This window comes from Anopheles coluzzii, chromosome 2 (assembly GCF_943734685.1).
Source record: "Anopheles coluzzii chromosome 2, AcolN3, whole genome shotgun sequence".
NCBI classification, from domain to species: Eukaryota; Metazoa; Arthropoda; class Insecta; order Diptera; family Culicidae; genus Anopheles; species Anopheles coluzzii.
In genome coordinates, this window is record NC_064670.1 from 28,392,426 (window position 1) to 28,408,864 (window position 16,439).

The 16,439-nt window shown below is 47.0% G+C and overlaps 1 protein-coding gene across 1 annotated transcript in view; it reads left to right on the top strand.

Annotated features, from left to right (window-relative positions):
• The window catches only part of LOC120952859 (uncharacterized), a 33,516-nt gene that overhangs the window by 5,453 nt on the left and 11,624 nt on the right, over positions 1 to 16,439 (top strand). The window contains exon 3 of the mRNA XM_049607328.1: positions 8,010 to 8,190. Coding sequence (XP_049463285.1) covers positions 8,010 to 8,190 — 181 coding nt within the window. The remainder of the gene's footprint in view (positions 1 to 8,009; positions 8,191 to 16,439) is intronic.

A 16,439-nucleotide genomic window follows, 5' to 3' on the forward strand; every position in this document is an offset into this window, starting at 1 on the left:
TTTCAACCACTGGAACCGTGTCCGAAGAGCCAAACCATTTGTTGCCCCCGAGTGCCATTAAATCGACTGGCCTACTCGGACGCGGGATAATGTCGGGGGAGTGGGATGGATATTAGTTACACTATCCACCCAGCACAGCTTGATCGAGCAGCATCCGCTTAAGATCCGCTGGCCGCTGGTCCGGTATGCCGGGAAGTGGAAAAACATTAACCTCGGAACGCGAGCGCGCGCGGGGGGTTTTATCAGGTCCGTCATAAATCATCATTACCAGCTGGTACCGAGTGCTCGCTGTGGTACTGCATTAGAAACAAGTTCTTTGCCGCTTTTGCCCGTGCACCCGAGGTTCCCGCGCGTGTCTCAGCGTCCGAATAAGAATAAATCAATTGAACTTTATTACCATCGTTCCTAGTTTTAATAGGGCTAGTTCGATATGAAGTACGTTCGACTAAATAGGTCACCACCGGTGGGGAGGGGGACGCTGGACGCACATGAAATCGAAGTTTAATTTTGCAACTTTATGACATATATAAACTGAAAATCTTTCCCATCGGTTGGGTGTTGTTCCTGTCCTTCGATCGATGCACACAAGAAAGATAAAAGCAGGAACTACTGTCCCAGCCCGTTTGCTCCAAAATCTGGCCAACACAAAGAGATAATGTGTGAGAGAGAGAAAGACGGACGAAAAAACAACCAAATGCTCCAAAATGTATCGGTTTCCATTGTTGTTCTTTTGTGTGGGATGATATTTTTCTTGGCACTTCCTAAGCTGGAGTCCATTTACAGCGGAACCTTGCGCTACGGGAGAGCTTTCTTACAGTGCACACACTCACACTCACAATGGCTGAAAAGGAAGCAAAAAAAAGAGCAACAAAAAAGTCCAATCAGCTAGGACGTGCTTTCACCGTATAATAAAGTCCTGAGATGTTTAAGCGAAACAGATAGTGGAAAGAAAAGGTTGAATCGTGCTGTGCCTGTGCTCACCAAAAAACGGCTCCAATAATAATTCATTGCATTATCGGCCAGCCAGCTAAAAGTCACCTTCGGTGTCAGCAGAATGTATTACAGTATGGTTCGAGCCACATTGAGCCACATCGCTTCGTTGGCTGGTCTACTACACATGCCCTACCATCCCCTAACCTAAGGCAGTGTTTGTCCATCTTCCAACCTTCAACTCTCACCCATGGCTGAAGCAAAACCGCAAACTGTGCACATGAACCTGCTGTACATTGTGCAGTGTACACTAAATGATGCACGAAGTTTGGTGACGTTGCACTGGAGTGAATGGCACAGGTAGGAATGTTCAGCAAAACCCCGGATCGGTTTTGGATATCGCTTTCTGTTCCTTATCGACCACACGGATCAAATGAAGTTCTTGCCGCGGAGCAGCCAGCACAAAGCTAACCTACGAGCAGATAGCATTTGGTGGGATGCCCGAAAGGAAAACGATACGATACCACTGCACGCTCACCACCTACCGGGTGAACCTGCGCTACCCCGGGATGCTCGGGGCGTGAACAGGATGAAGTGGAATTCATTAAGCTGTGAACTTTGCTGGTGCCATTACATGTCAACCTCCAAGGGGGGGTGTAAAGCATGATTTTCGAATAGGATATCGAAACGATGGGATTTGCATTCGAGCGGAACTTGGAGCTTAAAGCAAAGCAACTGCAGCAATATCGGATAGCTTGAGCGTTGGAATGTGTCAGAGTGCAAGTTCGGTTTCGTTGACGATGCCTTCCTACCCTTTAGCTGGCGCAAATAAACAAAATCCCAGCCACACTACCCCAAGTTGCAAAAGAAATATTCAAATAAAGCATGCACTTCAGCATGACGAAAGCTCCCCAGATCGATGAATAAAATGCACCTTTTTTTTGGTTTGGGGCCACAACGCTGCGTGACTGCTGTCCACGGGTGGGATGAAGTACGGCTGGGTAATGGCAACTATGGTGCAAGCCGGCAGCAAATTGCTTACCGCTCACGGTGTTTGCACGGAACCACTCTGCCACAGCTCGACAGCTCACCCCCGGTAGCTGTTAGCACATTCCAGCGTGTGGGGGGGTAGAGCCACGGGTTCTCGAGGCCTGCCGCAACATTTGGAGACGACGAAAATAAGGCCTCCGTGCAATAAATAGTAATTAGCGCCTCTGCAGCAAAAATAAAAAACGAGCAAAAAGGACCAATTTTGCTGCCCACCAAGAGACGTACCGGGTGTGGCAGTGCATCGACCCGTCCAGTCCGCGTCCGGGCAAAGCGGGCGATTTACGGTGTGTGAAACGGTTTAAAGTGGCTTCCTGACATTCGCGATGAATTAAAGCAAGGTACAAATTGCGGTGAAATTAGTTGGTCAAAGGTTTTTTGGGGGGTGTAGGTGTCGTGACCAAACGCGCGGCTGGTTCCGTGCTGGTAAATGAAGCCAGCCACAGAAGGATGTTGATGTGAAGAAATATGGTAAAACCTACGTTGTGTTATGGTACGCTACGTCTGCACGCAACGCCCGATCGATGAAAGATGATCATCGTCATCCAACCGATTAAGCAACGACGTAAAAGATCATGTCGATGATGATCGTGTGCTGATCGTACGAAAATACCGAGCGAGAGAGGGAATCAGCAGCAAAAAGAAGAAGCAAACAAAAAACCCAAACAACAACATCGACCCCCAAACCAGAGACCACTCGTAAAAGTGCAATCATAAGCAACTGGCCTGGCTACAGGCACATAAATAACGTCCCCCCTCGTATGTGTGATATTTTCTTCTGGATTTCTTTCCATCACGTCCAAGCGATGGCTGTGAATGGTGCGGCGAGGATGGACGGTTCTGTTCGCAGGCACCGTACTGGCCACCTTTGGCAGTTAATCCACCGACGGTTCCGTATGCAGGCGCCGTAATGCGAGCGTGTTCTCGCCGCGCGTACTTTATGTGCTGCACCGGAGCCATACTAATGAGTCTTCATTGCAAATGGGGAAATGAAGGAAGATCCACCGTAAGTGGCGGTTGCGGGTGGGGTTAGCAAGATAAATGTCTGACTGACCCACAACAAAACATACGATGCGCTTTGCAGTCGGTGGTTTATTGTGCTGCCGCGAAGTAATTGGTTATTGCATGCAGCGTGCTGGTTTTCGGGAATGCCGTGCCCTGTACCTGTTGCTGTACAGCTTCATTTAATTTTACTGGACGCATAACACATTACCACAGTCGGGTGCAATAATGAACACATTTACCGTACCGTCTCCGGGCTTCAATTGATGTCTGCGTTTTTGTGTTATCTTCAAATGGTAAATTCATTCCGCCTCCGCTTGCCAACCAATAAAATCAAATGGACCCAAACAATCAAAACTCTCACACATAGTGAAATGAACTTCATCGACCAGGAGCGCAGTTGCACAAACGCTATCGCCTTCATCGTCGTCCGCATCAGCTCATCCGGCATTCGGAACGGCGCCCCGTTATTGCGCCCAAACGGCTGAACCGGCTGCTGGTGAACATTGCAGCCGAACATCGAAATAAACCAAGTTCACGACCGTGCCGCGATACTTCGGCTGGCCGCGGTGGCGGATAAGGAGGGATGAATGTTGCGTTCAGCTTCTAGCAACTGGCGGAACGGGGCGCGAGAGCAGCAACCCCGGACTGCTTTTGGGCCGTGAGTGATCTGGATCATTTCGTCGGTGCGGAGATGGTCATTTCGGGGATGAATTGCATTACCGGTTAGCAATGACCACATTTGAAGGTGTTGGCTCGGGCTGTGCGATGTGTCGACGTAAGAATCTGTAACGTGGAAGTGTTTTGGAAAGAATAATCAAAAATGTTTACAATACACAGGGTGGGCAAAATGTGTTTGAATGAATCAGTTTTGACTGTGTTGTGTTTTCTTATCCATATTATTTAGTTCATTGCTTCACAATGTTCATAGATAATGATAAGATAAGACGGAATGGCGCATGTTTAGCGCTGTATTGAAATGGTTAGAGTAAAAAACGGGTTTGGATAGTTTAAAAAAACATGAACACATGTCTGCTAGGCCAAGATTGAACATTTAAAGTACATTAAATTAATATATCAATTAATTTAGTCGTTACAAGAAATTCTAAATATCATATTAACACACAAATCTATGCACGCTAGAGTATGTTTTAGTATTTATCTTACATCAAAACAAAATAATGAAGGTGCGTATGAACAGGAACATCTTTGTCAACTATCAAATATTTAAATATGTCATAACCACATCGGCACAGTGCACAACCATTATCGTACCTCATCCAAAAGATGCGGCGCAATGGTGTTCCCCACTTAGCCACAGTCAATCGACAAATCATGCAATGTTAATTAAGCAATTAAGTAAATAACCCCACGGAACGGAACGCCCCACAACACGGCCGAATGCAATCGACAAAGCGTCAGCGTCAATCCTTTTCCAGCGTGCACTCCTGAGCCACCACACCCGCCCACAGCATGACACACAGTTTGTGTGTCTTTTTATGTGTGTTTCGCTTTCTTCTACCACGCTTACGCCCTGCCGTGCCGAATCGCTGCAAAACCCCCCGGGCTGGATGCGACCGCTTTTGCATAAATATTTTGATCTTCACATTGACGCGTTTGCGTGGTTTGCAAACGATTGTTGCCACCGCGGCGGCACACGCTGCTCGGAGCAGGTCGCTGCTGCTCATCAAAGCAAATGGATACTGGTGCAGTGCTAGTGGATCAAGTTTCTGTTCCATCCCGGCAATCCGGTTCGTTTGAAGCCGGCATATGCATCGTCGGTTGTCAGACCAGCTTGCAAAACTTCAATCGAGCAAGATGACTTACAGCCCCACCGTGACGGCTACGGTGCTGCTGTGTAACCGAGTGGCCAACTGTGTGGGAAGAAGGTGCTGTGTGTGTTTTTGTACTGAAAATGTCTGTGTCTTTTGGTGTTGTTTCCTTTCGGCGCATGATTTTACACTGGTAGCGTGCCAACGGAAGCGAATGGAACGAAGCATTTGAAAGCGGTTGAAGTGACACGAAGGTTGATGTTGGTTAAACGGGCTCGTTTATAAACATTCGGATTCACTAATCAAAGCACAAAGGCAACGGTAGAGTGTAACGGCTGTATCACCCCACGCTGTACTATCGAAACGTCAAAATGTCTATTTTGCTCGTAGCGAACCAATCGTCTAAACCAACCCGCCGTATCGTATGCAGCAACACCTGAGACAACACCCGGTCCGTGCACCAACCGTGCACACCGTTGACTATTTTACTATTTTTATCGTTTTTCGAAGCACAACAATGAGAAAACAATAAATAGCTCGTAACGCATCGCCGGGTTTGCGGGTTTTCCCCCCTTCGCCGAGGAACCAGTTTGCCGGCGACGTAGTTTGTAACATTAGCGCTAGGGCCGCTGCTTTTGTCTCTCGAGAAAGGGGCAACCGCGAAAAATAAATAAACATAACGGTGTCATTGGGGTGTGTAAATTGATAAAATTTTATCATCCTACACAACCCTTCGCACGGGGGCTGGTGATGATGGTGAAAAGGAAGGGGAGGGCTTTTAAATTATAATACGGCGTATCGTACTTGGGCAGGGCGTGCGACTGGCATGAAGATGATTATTAGCGCGACGAGTAATTTATCGTTGTTCAATATGCGGTACGACCGCGCACGAAGAAACGCCAGAAGTGTCTGGCTCGGTTTGGAAGCCAGCTATCTGGGTGTCTTACTTGCCGCGTCACGCCAAAAACGAGTTCACCTTTACATTCCGGTATGCCGGTGTGTGCACCTCAACACAAATCATATTGATAAACGGGGAGTCCGGGAAACTGATTGCACGCGTCAGACAGAACGTGTTTGCTGCTACTGTTACACCTAGCGACGAACTGTCCTGTCGGTCAACCAGTGCTTCACTTTGCCATGCTTTTTCTCTTGGAGTATGGTGCGATGGGCGAGGGGTGCTGTTGGCGACAGACGGTGGTTGATGGTAATTACTGACGAATCTAATTAAAACCCAGTGAACCGAAACCAGACCGATGAGCATGAGGTTCGACTTCTGGGAAATCGGCAAAAGCAATTTCTGCCTGTGCCACTGTAAACTGTTGTCCATCGAAACCGGGGAAAATTTAAGCTTGAGGTTAGGGTACATTTTTACATCTCATAACTTGGGTTGTGGGTTAAAGGGGGGTTCGATCATGTTCAGCGCCTACCACAGATTTGTAAATAATATACAATTTTGTATGATTCTCAATGGAACGGGAAGCACAAAATGGGAATAGGAAAACTTTTTAAACAAGTGTAAAACATACCATTGCTGAACTGTTAGAGATTTTCAATGACAAGCAATGCTTTTGATTGATATGTGTAGCTTCTTGATGTGTTGACCTTTCTAAGGCTTTTCCAAGAAGAAGCAAGCGAAATTAATTAATAGTGATGTATGACAAGCGCAATAAATTTGAATGTTTTTTCCCAAACACAGTTGTTAGTTGACTAAGGTTACAATATTCATGTTTTTATTTCATTGATATACCTTGTTCAATACACACGCTTTATGGTCTTTCACACATGTTCCTAATAATATTAAAATATTTAAAAAAAAATATTCAGAAAAAAACATAAATAATAAATATTGAAGGTAATAAACAAATAATTATAAAAATTAAAATAAATAAATAAAATAAATAATTTCTCTCTCCTACATCCGTTCATCATACTTCATCAGCTCAAGGTTCAGCGAAACGCAGTGACAACTCATTCAACAGTAAACCAACACATCGGCAACAAGTGCGACCGATGAATGTAGCTGAGGATAATTCCCATACTTTGAGCGCACCCAAATTCACTGCAAATGAATCGAAGATGGGCCCGACGGCTTCGGTTGGCAATTCGGTTTTGCAGCGGGGGAAAAGAGTGAACGCGTTCTTAAAACTTACACCCCTCCCTCTACCCTTCCAGTGGCCGGATGGGTTGGTTTCATGCTTCATCCCATTCATGCATGCGTTCGCGCTAGCTCACGGCCACTCGGGCCACAAAGTCCGTGTGCGGTGGTAAATGAACGTGCATTGATGAAAAAGTAACAGGAGCACAGCCACTGTCTAATTCACAGTTCTCGCTCCGTACACTTCATTTCGGGTGACAACAATGGCCCGCACGGTACGTGAACACGGGCTGCAATGAAATTTATTTTATGAATGAATTTCTAAAATCATCCCGCCAAAAAGCCAGAAAAATCATTCGCTGCCAGTTCACGTTGGCGTGATGGTGCGTGATGCATGAATGGACCGCGTTTGCGCGTGTATTAATGACCATTTGACCGTGGTTAGGCCAAGGGTGAATAATGTATCAACAATAATGAATCGATTGCAGGAACAAATAACTAGTGGCTTTTTAATTATGATTTTAAGCTTGGCCCTTGCGGTGTGTATCCTTCCGCTCTGGTAATCATTCTGTTCTTGGAAACAAAACCAAAGGAAGCACATACCGCACACGCACGTGCGTTTACCATCGTGCTCCGTCCGGAACAGGGCCAGACTTTAAATGAGTTTGCAGACGCAAACGCAAAGCCTTGGTAAACCACTAAAGCATGTTGCCCTCCGTTGCGGGTGACATCATACCGAATGTATCGCGCCGGAAAGTTAAACAGCCTCCAGCACCGAAAAATCAATGCTTTTCCGATCAAACAAGCTAACGTGATGTTTAACTTTTCCGTCCCACAGTCCACCCGTTTGCTCGATGCTTCTCTGCAGAAATTTCGGTCGAGCCCTGCCGGATGTTGGGACGAGCGCATTCGTTCGCAGTGTAAACGGTTATGTTTACACTGCTTCCCACAGTTTGCTTCATGCCATGTGGTGGTAGCTCAATTAGCCGAGACGCTTATGTTCCGTCCATGTCCAAAAACCTTGCTACATCGTTTTCTCTGTTTGTGCCGTGGTTTCGAAGCGATTCGCGGGGATTTCATTAATGGAGGTTTTGGTTCTACTTGTTTTGTAATGATTTTTTTTCTCGCTTTCTCACTCTCTTCTTCGAATTGCTCGCTTGCAGGCAAGGCGGTACCGTTCGTGGAACTGACGGTGGCACACGCGAGTGTCCTCACGATTCTGGCGATATCGTTCGAGCGCTACTACGCCATCTGCGAGCCGCTCAAGGCCGGGTACGTCTGCACGAAGACGCGCGCCCTGCTAATCTGCCTTGCGGCGTGGACTGTCGCCGCCATCCTGACGAGGTAAGACTTGCTAACCATGGTAACCACCGGCTAAACTGCCTGTAAGAATAACTAACACCACCACCACCACCGCCATCATCATCATCATCATCGTTGACCGCACGATCACTACGGGTGCCCTTTCGAGCAAAACTAACAATCATCCCATCCATCACCGGGAGTGGTTTCGGTGTTTGCCTGTTTCTGTATCTAACCCCTTCCGACCGGCTTCGCATTTGCTCCATCCGCATGCTGCATGCTGCAATGTAACAAGCGTTACACGAGCTTTTCCACACTCAGTAATCAAGTGGTGTATGTGTTTCTGTGCTTCTGGCGTTCCATAGCTTCCATGTTGTTGGTGTAGTGTCATGCTTATGTTTATTTATACGGTTCTATGTTAGCATTATCATCCCGGTCCCACTATGCGTCCAATCGTACACCGCATGCTGCTCCGTGTTGACGGCCCGTTGGACACGTTCGATCAGATCGATCATGTCCTGGTTGCTGCTGGAGTTCGTTCAGACATTGGAAAGACAGTGGCACTTAATCGAACAAACGAGTTAACTCTCGCAATCGACCGACCCGTACGCGTATCTTCATCTCAGGCGTGCGCGCGCCCTACGTTGTCTCGTTACGCGGATCAATTGATTGATTGCAGCGAGCTGCCGAGCCGCGGTGGACCAGGGCTGGCCCGAACGATGTATCGAATTCGTATGTTTCCCTCTTCTTCTGACCGAGACTGACCGGACTGGCTATATTGGACGCTGTCAGCCGGGCCGGGAGTAATTGCAGTCGCTGAGGCTTAGCTTGTCGGACGTAGGGAGACCCGCTATTCGATACGGAATAAAGGATGGATCAGGGAAGATCGTAAAGTGTATCCCGAGTGTCGCGTCGCTTACGCTCCGGAGGGATTATGGTTGAATTTTGGAGTTTTTAAAGACAATAACACGACCGATTTTTGAACAATCTGATGGAATATTCGTGTTGAGTCGCGTTGCTTCATCGGTGCTTCAATTTGATACTGAAACAACAATCTTTAGATTGAAATTTCCCTTCAAAATTCAACTGTCTGCATGAAAAAGTCGTTGAACGCATCAAAGGCTATAACAAGTTGTTTGAATATGGTTTAGTTTCAACACAGAAATTCTTAAATTTCGGGATTTGTACGAGTTTCGTGTTGTTATTGCATTCCAATTTCCCAAAGCTGATGATTATTAATAGTTTCAAAAATAACTTTAAAGTCCTCATCATCCTTGATTGGTTTGTCTCAAAAGCATGGCAAATGCGTTGCCAGGGCCATCATATTTTAAGGAGCAATAACATTTTAAATCACTCGCTCCATCGCACTATCGTTTGTCCAGCTTTGTTTAATATGACAAATCTATGACTAGCTCCTCGCTTTTGTTGATCTTTTACGACATTACTATTTTGGAAAGAAGTCCCTGTTTCACATACACTTCGTGGAAACTTGCATGGTTTTTACGCTCAGCTCATATAAACGACTCTATGTGATACCAAACGCTGGATTGCATTGGTTGCATTCCGCGGTTTCGCTTACCGCGTCCATGAACCATAAAGTACCGCGTTTTATTTGTATTTCATATTTTGTTATGCACACAATAATCGCTTCGAGTGTGTCATTTCGTGGGCGAACGAATCACTACTCGATGACGTCACGGTGATGAACAATCAAGGACCCCGTTGTCGATTACGGTAGATTATCCCCTCGTGTCGCCGCCAGTTGACCTTACCCACCGTAACGGGCGTTTCATAAAGGGAATCAATTTTTAGCACGATCGAACGATTCCAGCACCCACACAATGAGCGCGTATTTGTGGTGAACTGCGAATAGCAATGGATGACGCTAAAGCGCTGAGAACAATCAAAGGAGCCGCAAAGGAGTAGCGTAGCCGTGTCCATTTGTGAAGACGCGACGAATATTAATGCAATAGCTTGCATCGTCTCCGGCTACTCAATGTACCATGAACAGCCGCTGCCGCTCCCCCTCTCCCCCTCTCTGCACAGTAGCCGTCCTTTGTGGGTTGGGTGTTCATGTCTTTTTTTCTTCCTTTCTTCCCTCATCCTTTTCGCCCAAGCACAGACGTAAAAGCGTCGTTCTGTTTGATGGGTCGATTTTACGCCATCGCGCGCTGGGAACGATTGTTGGGCGCAAAGGAAGCAGCACGCGAGTGGGAAAATAAATCATTCACTTGCCTTGCCGGCAAAGATGTTGATGGGAATGGTGAGGGGGAAGAGGCGGGGGGAGCGGGAAAGAGTCACAAAATGAAGCTAAATTTCCGCCGGTGGAGTAAAAGCTGTCGCTTCCGTGCCAACCGGAAAGGATGGTTCTAAACACGTGGGAGGGATTAAACGCCCTCTTTCTCTCGCATCAACGCCACACGTTGATGAGATTGTTCTGCATAACTTTTCATACCAGCCGCCATTCCACTCCTTCGTTTTGCGCTTTAAAAAGGATAACACACTCCGCACGGTTGTGCGCCGCCACGGTGGCCGTTTGCGTGTGTGAGTAAGGTCATGACGGCACTCAGGGCATAGGAAGTGTGTTTTAAGCTGTCTTTTCACGGCTTAAATAAATAGAGTTAGTTTACGCTGATCACGTCGTTAGGAAGGGGTGAAGGAAATGTATTAGGAAAGAAAACACACATAAAATAGCACGTGCCCGCACTTGGCGTTGGAAGTTTTTTGCTTCGTTTTGTTTGGTGGCAACAATCTCTTCTGCTATTCAAAAGAAAATACAACAAAACAATGAACTGACTTTGTACGTACTTGTTGAAAGTGGCTCAAAAAAATACGCTTTTTGATGCGCCTCAATTCTTTCAGTGATGCTGCAATCCGTTTCGTTTTCTTTGTTTGCTTGTGTTAGTCTTTCTTTATTCTTTGATATTAAATTAAACTGCAACACCAAGTCAAGTGTCGTTTCAAAAAGGGCAACTGTTGCAACGAATTAAATTCTTCAAAATAATAATAATAATAAAAGCAGCTTAAGCAAAGCTTTAAACAAAGGAAACCCCAGCAAGGGTAAATAACAATAGCGAAAACAGTTTCTAAAGGTATAACAAAAGGTATGGTAAACCTAATTAAAAGCATACAACATAATTTGAGATGAAAGGTGAAAATCGCTAACGCCACGGTTGCCGACACGCAACACGGAAGAGTTAATTATTGTATCTCTATTTCATTACCGTTGACAATAATTAATGACACTGCACTTTCAGCACTTTCAATTCAATGTTGTGTATCTAAGATGACAGCGGTAGTAGGTAAAAAAAATCCCCTATTTTTCCCACAAAGAAAGTGGCGCAAGTAATTACGTTTCATCCCATTGCGCTTGGCCATGTATCTCTATACACCGTTTTCTTTTCCATTACTTTTTCGTTTTCTTTTATGTTCTGTTTTCATTCTGGCTCATTAAGTTTGATAAAGTTCTCGAGCGAGCGAGCGAAAACAACACACAACACACAACACGCTGCTAATAGCTTCATTTCGTTTCTGCCGCGTTAAGGGCCCCTCTCCAGGCATCGGCATCGGATGTAATTATGACAGTCCGGCAGCGGCAGCAAAACTTATTTATTGGTGCGCTTTAATTGATCAATTTCATTTCAAGTTTTGCTCGGCTGCACGGAGCATGCAAGCAGCAAGTTTTCATTTTTCATTAAATAAACGCTTGCACCGGTTAAGGGGCGTACAAGGGGAGAATGTTGGGTGGATGGAAAGAATTTTTATTCTCCCTCAGCCACTCGTCCTTGCGTGGTCCAAAGTCCAACAAAGAGGCAGTGCAGGACAGTTTGCCCTTTGCCGGACATTCTGGTGCCCTTTTTACTTTCATGCGTCATTGTTGGTTGTTGTTTTCTTAGCATGGGCGGATGGTCATTGAGCGTTTCGGTCAAGCGGCTTGTGACCGAATGAAGAAACTGCTCACTTTATTCATTAGGGCGCCTTTCTGTGTGTTTCTTTCGGGCAAGTGTTTTGCTTTCTATTTTAGTATCCTCCCAAAAGTCCTAAAAGTACTTTCTCCTCCACAATAAGTCCTTCAGCTGAGTTAGTGAGTGAGTGTATTTTTTTCGGTGTTTTGATTGTTATCATAACCACGGTCAACATAGTCACCCTCCCCCACTGCCACTCCAATGAACGACCGAAGATAAAAAATGACCAGAGGATGCTGCTTGATGCATAAAAGATGATCGAAAACGCACGCGGTTGGTTGGTAGAAGCGAGCTCTCATGTTGGGCGCCGATTGCCAAACTCGATGACGAGATTAATACCGGTTATCACGGATTATTACCTCCCGGGAGATGCCGACCCCCTTCCCCCCCCCTCCTCCGTTGCTCCACCGAGTGCGGCGACGATGGGGCGAAACAATTCCGACCCAGACGTCGGTAGGGATGCAATTAAAGAGAAATGATGAGAGGAAAGCAAACGGAATCGTTAATCGGGCGAACGTTGATGATGATGTTCGAACGATGTGGGATCGAACGGTATCGGCAAATAAATCTAAGATCCACTAAAGGGAATAAATCGTGGTAATAGAAAGCTGCGAAAGCGATCCATCCCCGCTCATTCGGCGAGCGAAATTTATGGCACGTGGGTTCACTTGAGAAGTGTGTGTGTGGCCCAAAGCTTGTCTACACAGGCGAGGAACGCATCGAATGTGGAACTGAAGGCAGCATAAATTGCGAACACCGATGGACACATTTTATGCTCCGCGTGATGCTCGTGTGTATGTATGGGGGCTTCTCGTTTCATGGCGAGCCTCTGCCCGGCTGCTGGGTGGTCTGGAATCGCATCTCCCCCCCGCATATGAGGATCGCTTCGCCTGTTTGCGGTGTCGGAATTACACACAAGTACACCCGGTCCGGGTGCCGTGACAGGCACTGACAACCATAATTCATTTGGCAGGTTCTGTTTTTGTGTGCCGGAACCACACTCCACTACGGCATTTGTGCAGAGGCTTTGCCGAGCCTCCGTATCTGTAACCATATCTGCGGCCGGAAAGCTTTCTTGCAAGCCGGCGTGTTGTTGCGTTCTTGTAGGTACATTAATTCGGATTGGCCGAAGAGGGAAGCTCATTTTCGAGCGGTCCTCAACACAAAGGATTGATTGTGCGCAATAGTAGGTCGGATTGCCGGGGGGGGGGGGGGTCGAGGGCCAACCCTTAACACATATTCCGTACCGATCGTTAGCTTCGAAAATGATGATACCGTTTTAACGTGTGAGTGAGTTTCTAGCTGTGCGTTTGGACGGATGTAATAAATTACAGCCACAGCACAGCACGGTTTAGGAAGGATTGCGTTAATTAGAACGGCTGTCAGTTCGCACCGAGCTCGAAACACGGACAGTTACACACTTTGCTCCATTCGTGGCTCCTTTCTCGCTCTCTCTCTCTCTCTCTCTCTCTCTCTCTCTCTCTCTCTCTCTCTCTCTCTCTCTCTCTCTCCAAACGGGTGGCCCATTTTTGGGTGGCGTAAAAACAGCATTAAACGTTGTCTCGTTGACGATGACGCAGCTAACGAACCCGGATATGTGTGTTTCCGCGTGCTTACGCGAGCGAAAAACCTGATCCACACCGGTTTGTGGCTGCTTGTGTCCTTTTTTTGGGTTTGTTTTTGTGTGTGTGTGTGTGTTTGTGCATCGATTCCGTCACCCTCTTTGCTAACTGCTGTTAACCGTTGCCTAGCGGCCAGGCGTTTTGGGTTTCCGCGTCGGGGTTTTTGTCTATTTTCCAACAACTTGATACGGTCCGAAATGAGGTTAAACAATCATTGGATGGGGTTTTTTTTGTTGGTTTGCTGTTTGGTTTCGTTTCGGTTCGCGTCACGCGCTCGGCAAGCTTTCCACCATCCCTTCCCCAAAGGGCGACCAACGAGCGGGCCTTTTTGCATAGCGAAGAATAAGCGCCTAAATTTAGATGACCCGCCCCGTTCGCAGTGACTTTTTACGGTCGCCTCCTTTTGCGCGCCTCCTTTGCGCCTTCTTGTTGCGCGGGTTTCCTTATCGGCCCTTCCGGCGCTCAAGTAGGACAATGCTCCACTAGGCTCGTTAGGCTGGTTGCTTCCTCTCCTCCTTTTGTGTCACTGTATCGCTCGTACTTTTTTTATTTTGCTCCTTTGGTTACTATCCTGTGATGTTGCCATGCCCGACCATCATGCCCAGCAGGAACGGGACAGTCAACAATGGCCGGAAAATCAACATTGAAAGGAAATAAAAAATGAGCCGATATTACCATCTTTCGGGCGTTCTCTTCACTTACCGAACCGGGGTCAGTGTCAGTGGTGTATGTGTGCGTGCGTGTGCGTGTGCGTATTGACAACTCGGTAGATGGATGTACAAATGGATTGGAAAATTGGACGCAAACGGCACAGCACAACCCGCGCGCACACAGCAATCCTCGTGTGCAATCCTCGTGACCGTGTACCAGAGTGAAGCCGGCCAGCTCGTCCGGGAGCTGGGAAAGGGAGGGAGCTGGGGCATATAATTTGGTTTGGTTGGGCATCAAATTTCAAGAGGCGTTGATTGACGCTGGTCCGTGTGACTGAAGCGGCGCCTTAAATCGTATGCTTACGCACCAAATCGTTGTCGTGATTGTTTGCCTGCAATTCTCGCCCGTCGTCCCCTGGGGAGCCAAAGTGGGAGTGGGAAACGAGACGGGATGGGAGATCCCGCAAATGGCATTTTGTAGACGTTGGCAAGATTGAAGGATCGTGCTGTTGCGATGCGTCGGTACAATGGGGAAGCTTTTCCCCCTGCCATCGGGTGCTCGGGGGAAATCGGGTGGTGGCCTGGGGTGAGTATCGCCGGGATGCCGGGTGTCGGAGTAGAATTCGATTAAGCTAGCATCCGTATTATCTGTCCCTTCGGTGACTACGGGACATCCGTTCGAGTGCGTTCGAGGCGTCTTGGAGCGCGTCGGTTGCGAAAATTGGGATTAGTGCTCGTTGAGTGTGATCCCTTTGTAATTGTTAATAGGTAAAATGGGAATTGGAAGTAGAGTGAAATGAAAATCAACTTAACCTCTTCGGCTTGAATTTTTGGGATTGACTTCTAATTGGGAAATATGTAAGGCTTTTTCCTCTCCTTTTCGAGTCTTTTCCACTTTGCAACATCATTGTGTGTATCGTAATATTAAATAGTAAATTAACTGCAAGCGATTTTGGCCATCCGGTACATCGGTGCTATCCAGTGTAGCTGTAGTGCGTACAGTGAAACGACCATGACCGATACTCAACCCCCAGCTATCTCTTTACTGAACGACCCCGGAAACCCGGAAAGCAGATGATGATGCTGCTGATGATGATCCCCGTCAGTAAAGGCCTATTTTTATTCCCCCCGGCCTGCTAGCGCGGTCTGTATCCAAGTGCACGGAGCGAAAAAAACGGGAAAATCTCAACACCATCCCCACATAGCCCCATAAAGCCCATCATTTACAGGATTTCACCGGAAACGAACATGATCGGTTTGGAAAGCCCGGAAAGTGGAGCTCGCGAACGCAATCGGCCTCATGTTGTTCCTCTTTATCGCTGCTGTGCCTCTTGTGTCATGGCCAAAGTGCCTCAACACTCATGTGTGCATGTGTCTGTGTGTGTGTGCTGGTGCTTGAGCTTGGAGCCGTACGGAGAAAATTTACGGCTTGCGGGCCAAAGACGCCGTTGTTTGGCGTTTGTTGATTGAATTCATGGTTTCATCTTTTGGAGAGAAAGAGGCGGTTTTATTGTGTACCAGTTGGCCTCTCTTCTTCTTTTTATTTCCTTGATGCGAAAAAAGGTGTAGGTATTCCGGGGATTGGGTACGGGTACTCTAGCGAGGGTCAGATTGTATGCTGCTATAGCAGTTTCCTTTTTTTCTTGCTTCGCCTCTTCCATTCGCCTTTGCCATGTGGGCCGTTTTGTTGTCTAGTACTGTGTTTCGGTATTTTATTTCGGCAATCGCTTACGACACGAGCGATTTGCTCAAGAGGTTGTCGCGCCGCATCGGAATGCCGGCAAAGTGGTGGGATATGGGGTGAGAGAACTGTGCTGAAGAGGTTCGTTCACCCGACACCAAAGGGCGGCATATCAGCAACTTCACCACAACAGCTGATTTTCGGGTATTAAAGTGGCGAATGGAGAAGATGCACGGATTTAGTTGGACACAATGCAAGGGAAAATATCAAAAAGCGAAAAAGGGAATGGTGAGTGAGAAAAAAAACCGGGCAAAAGCACAATCAGAATTCTCGCAAACGATAAAAAATATGCACAGCGAAACGTAATACCAGA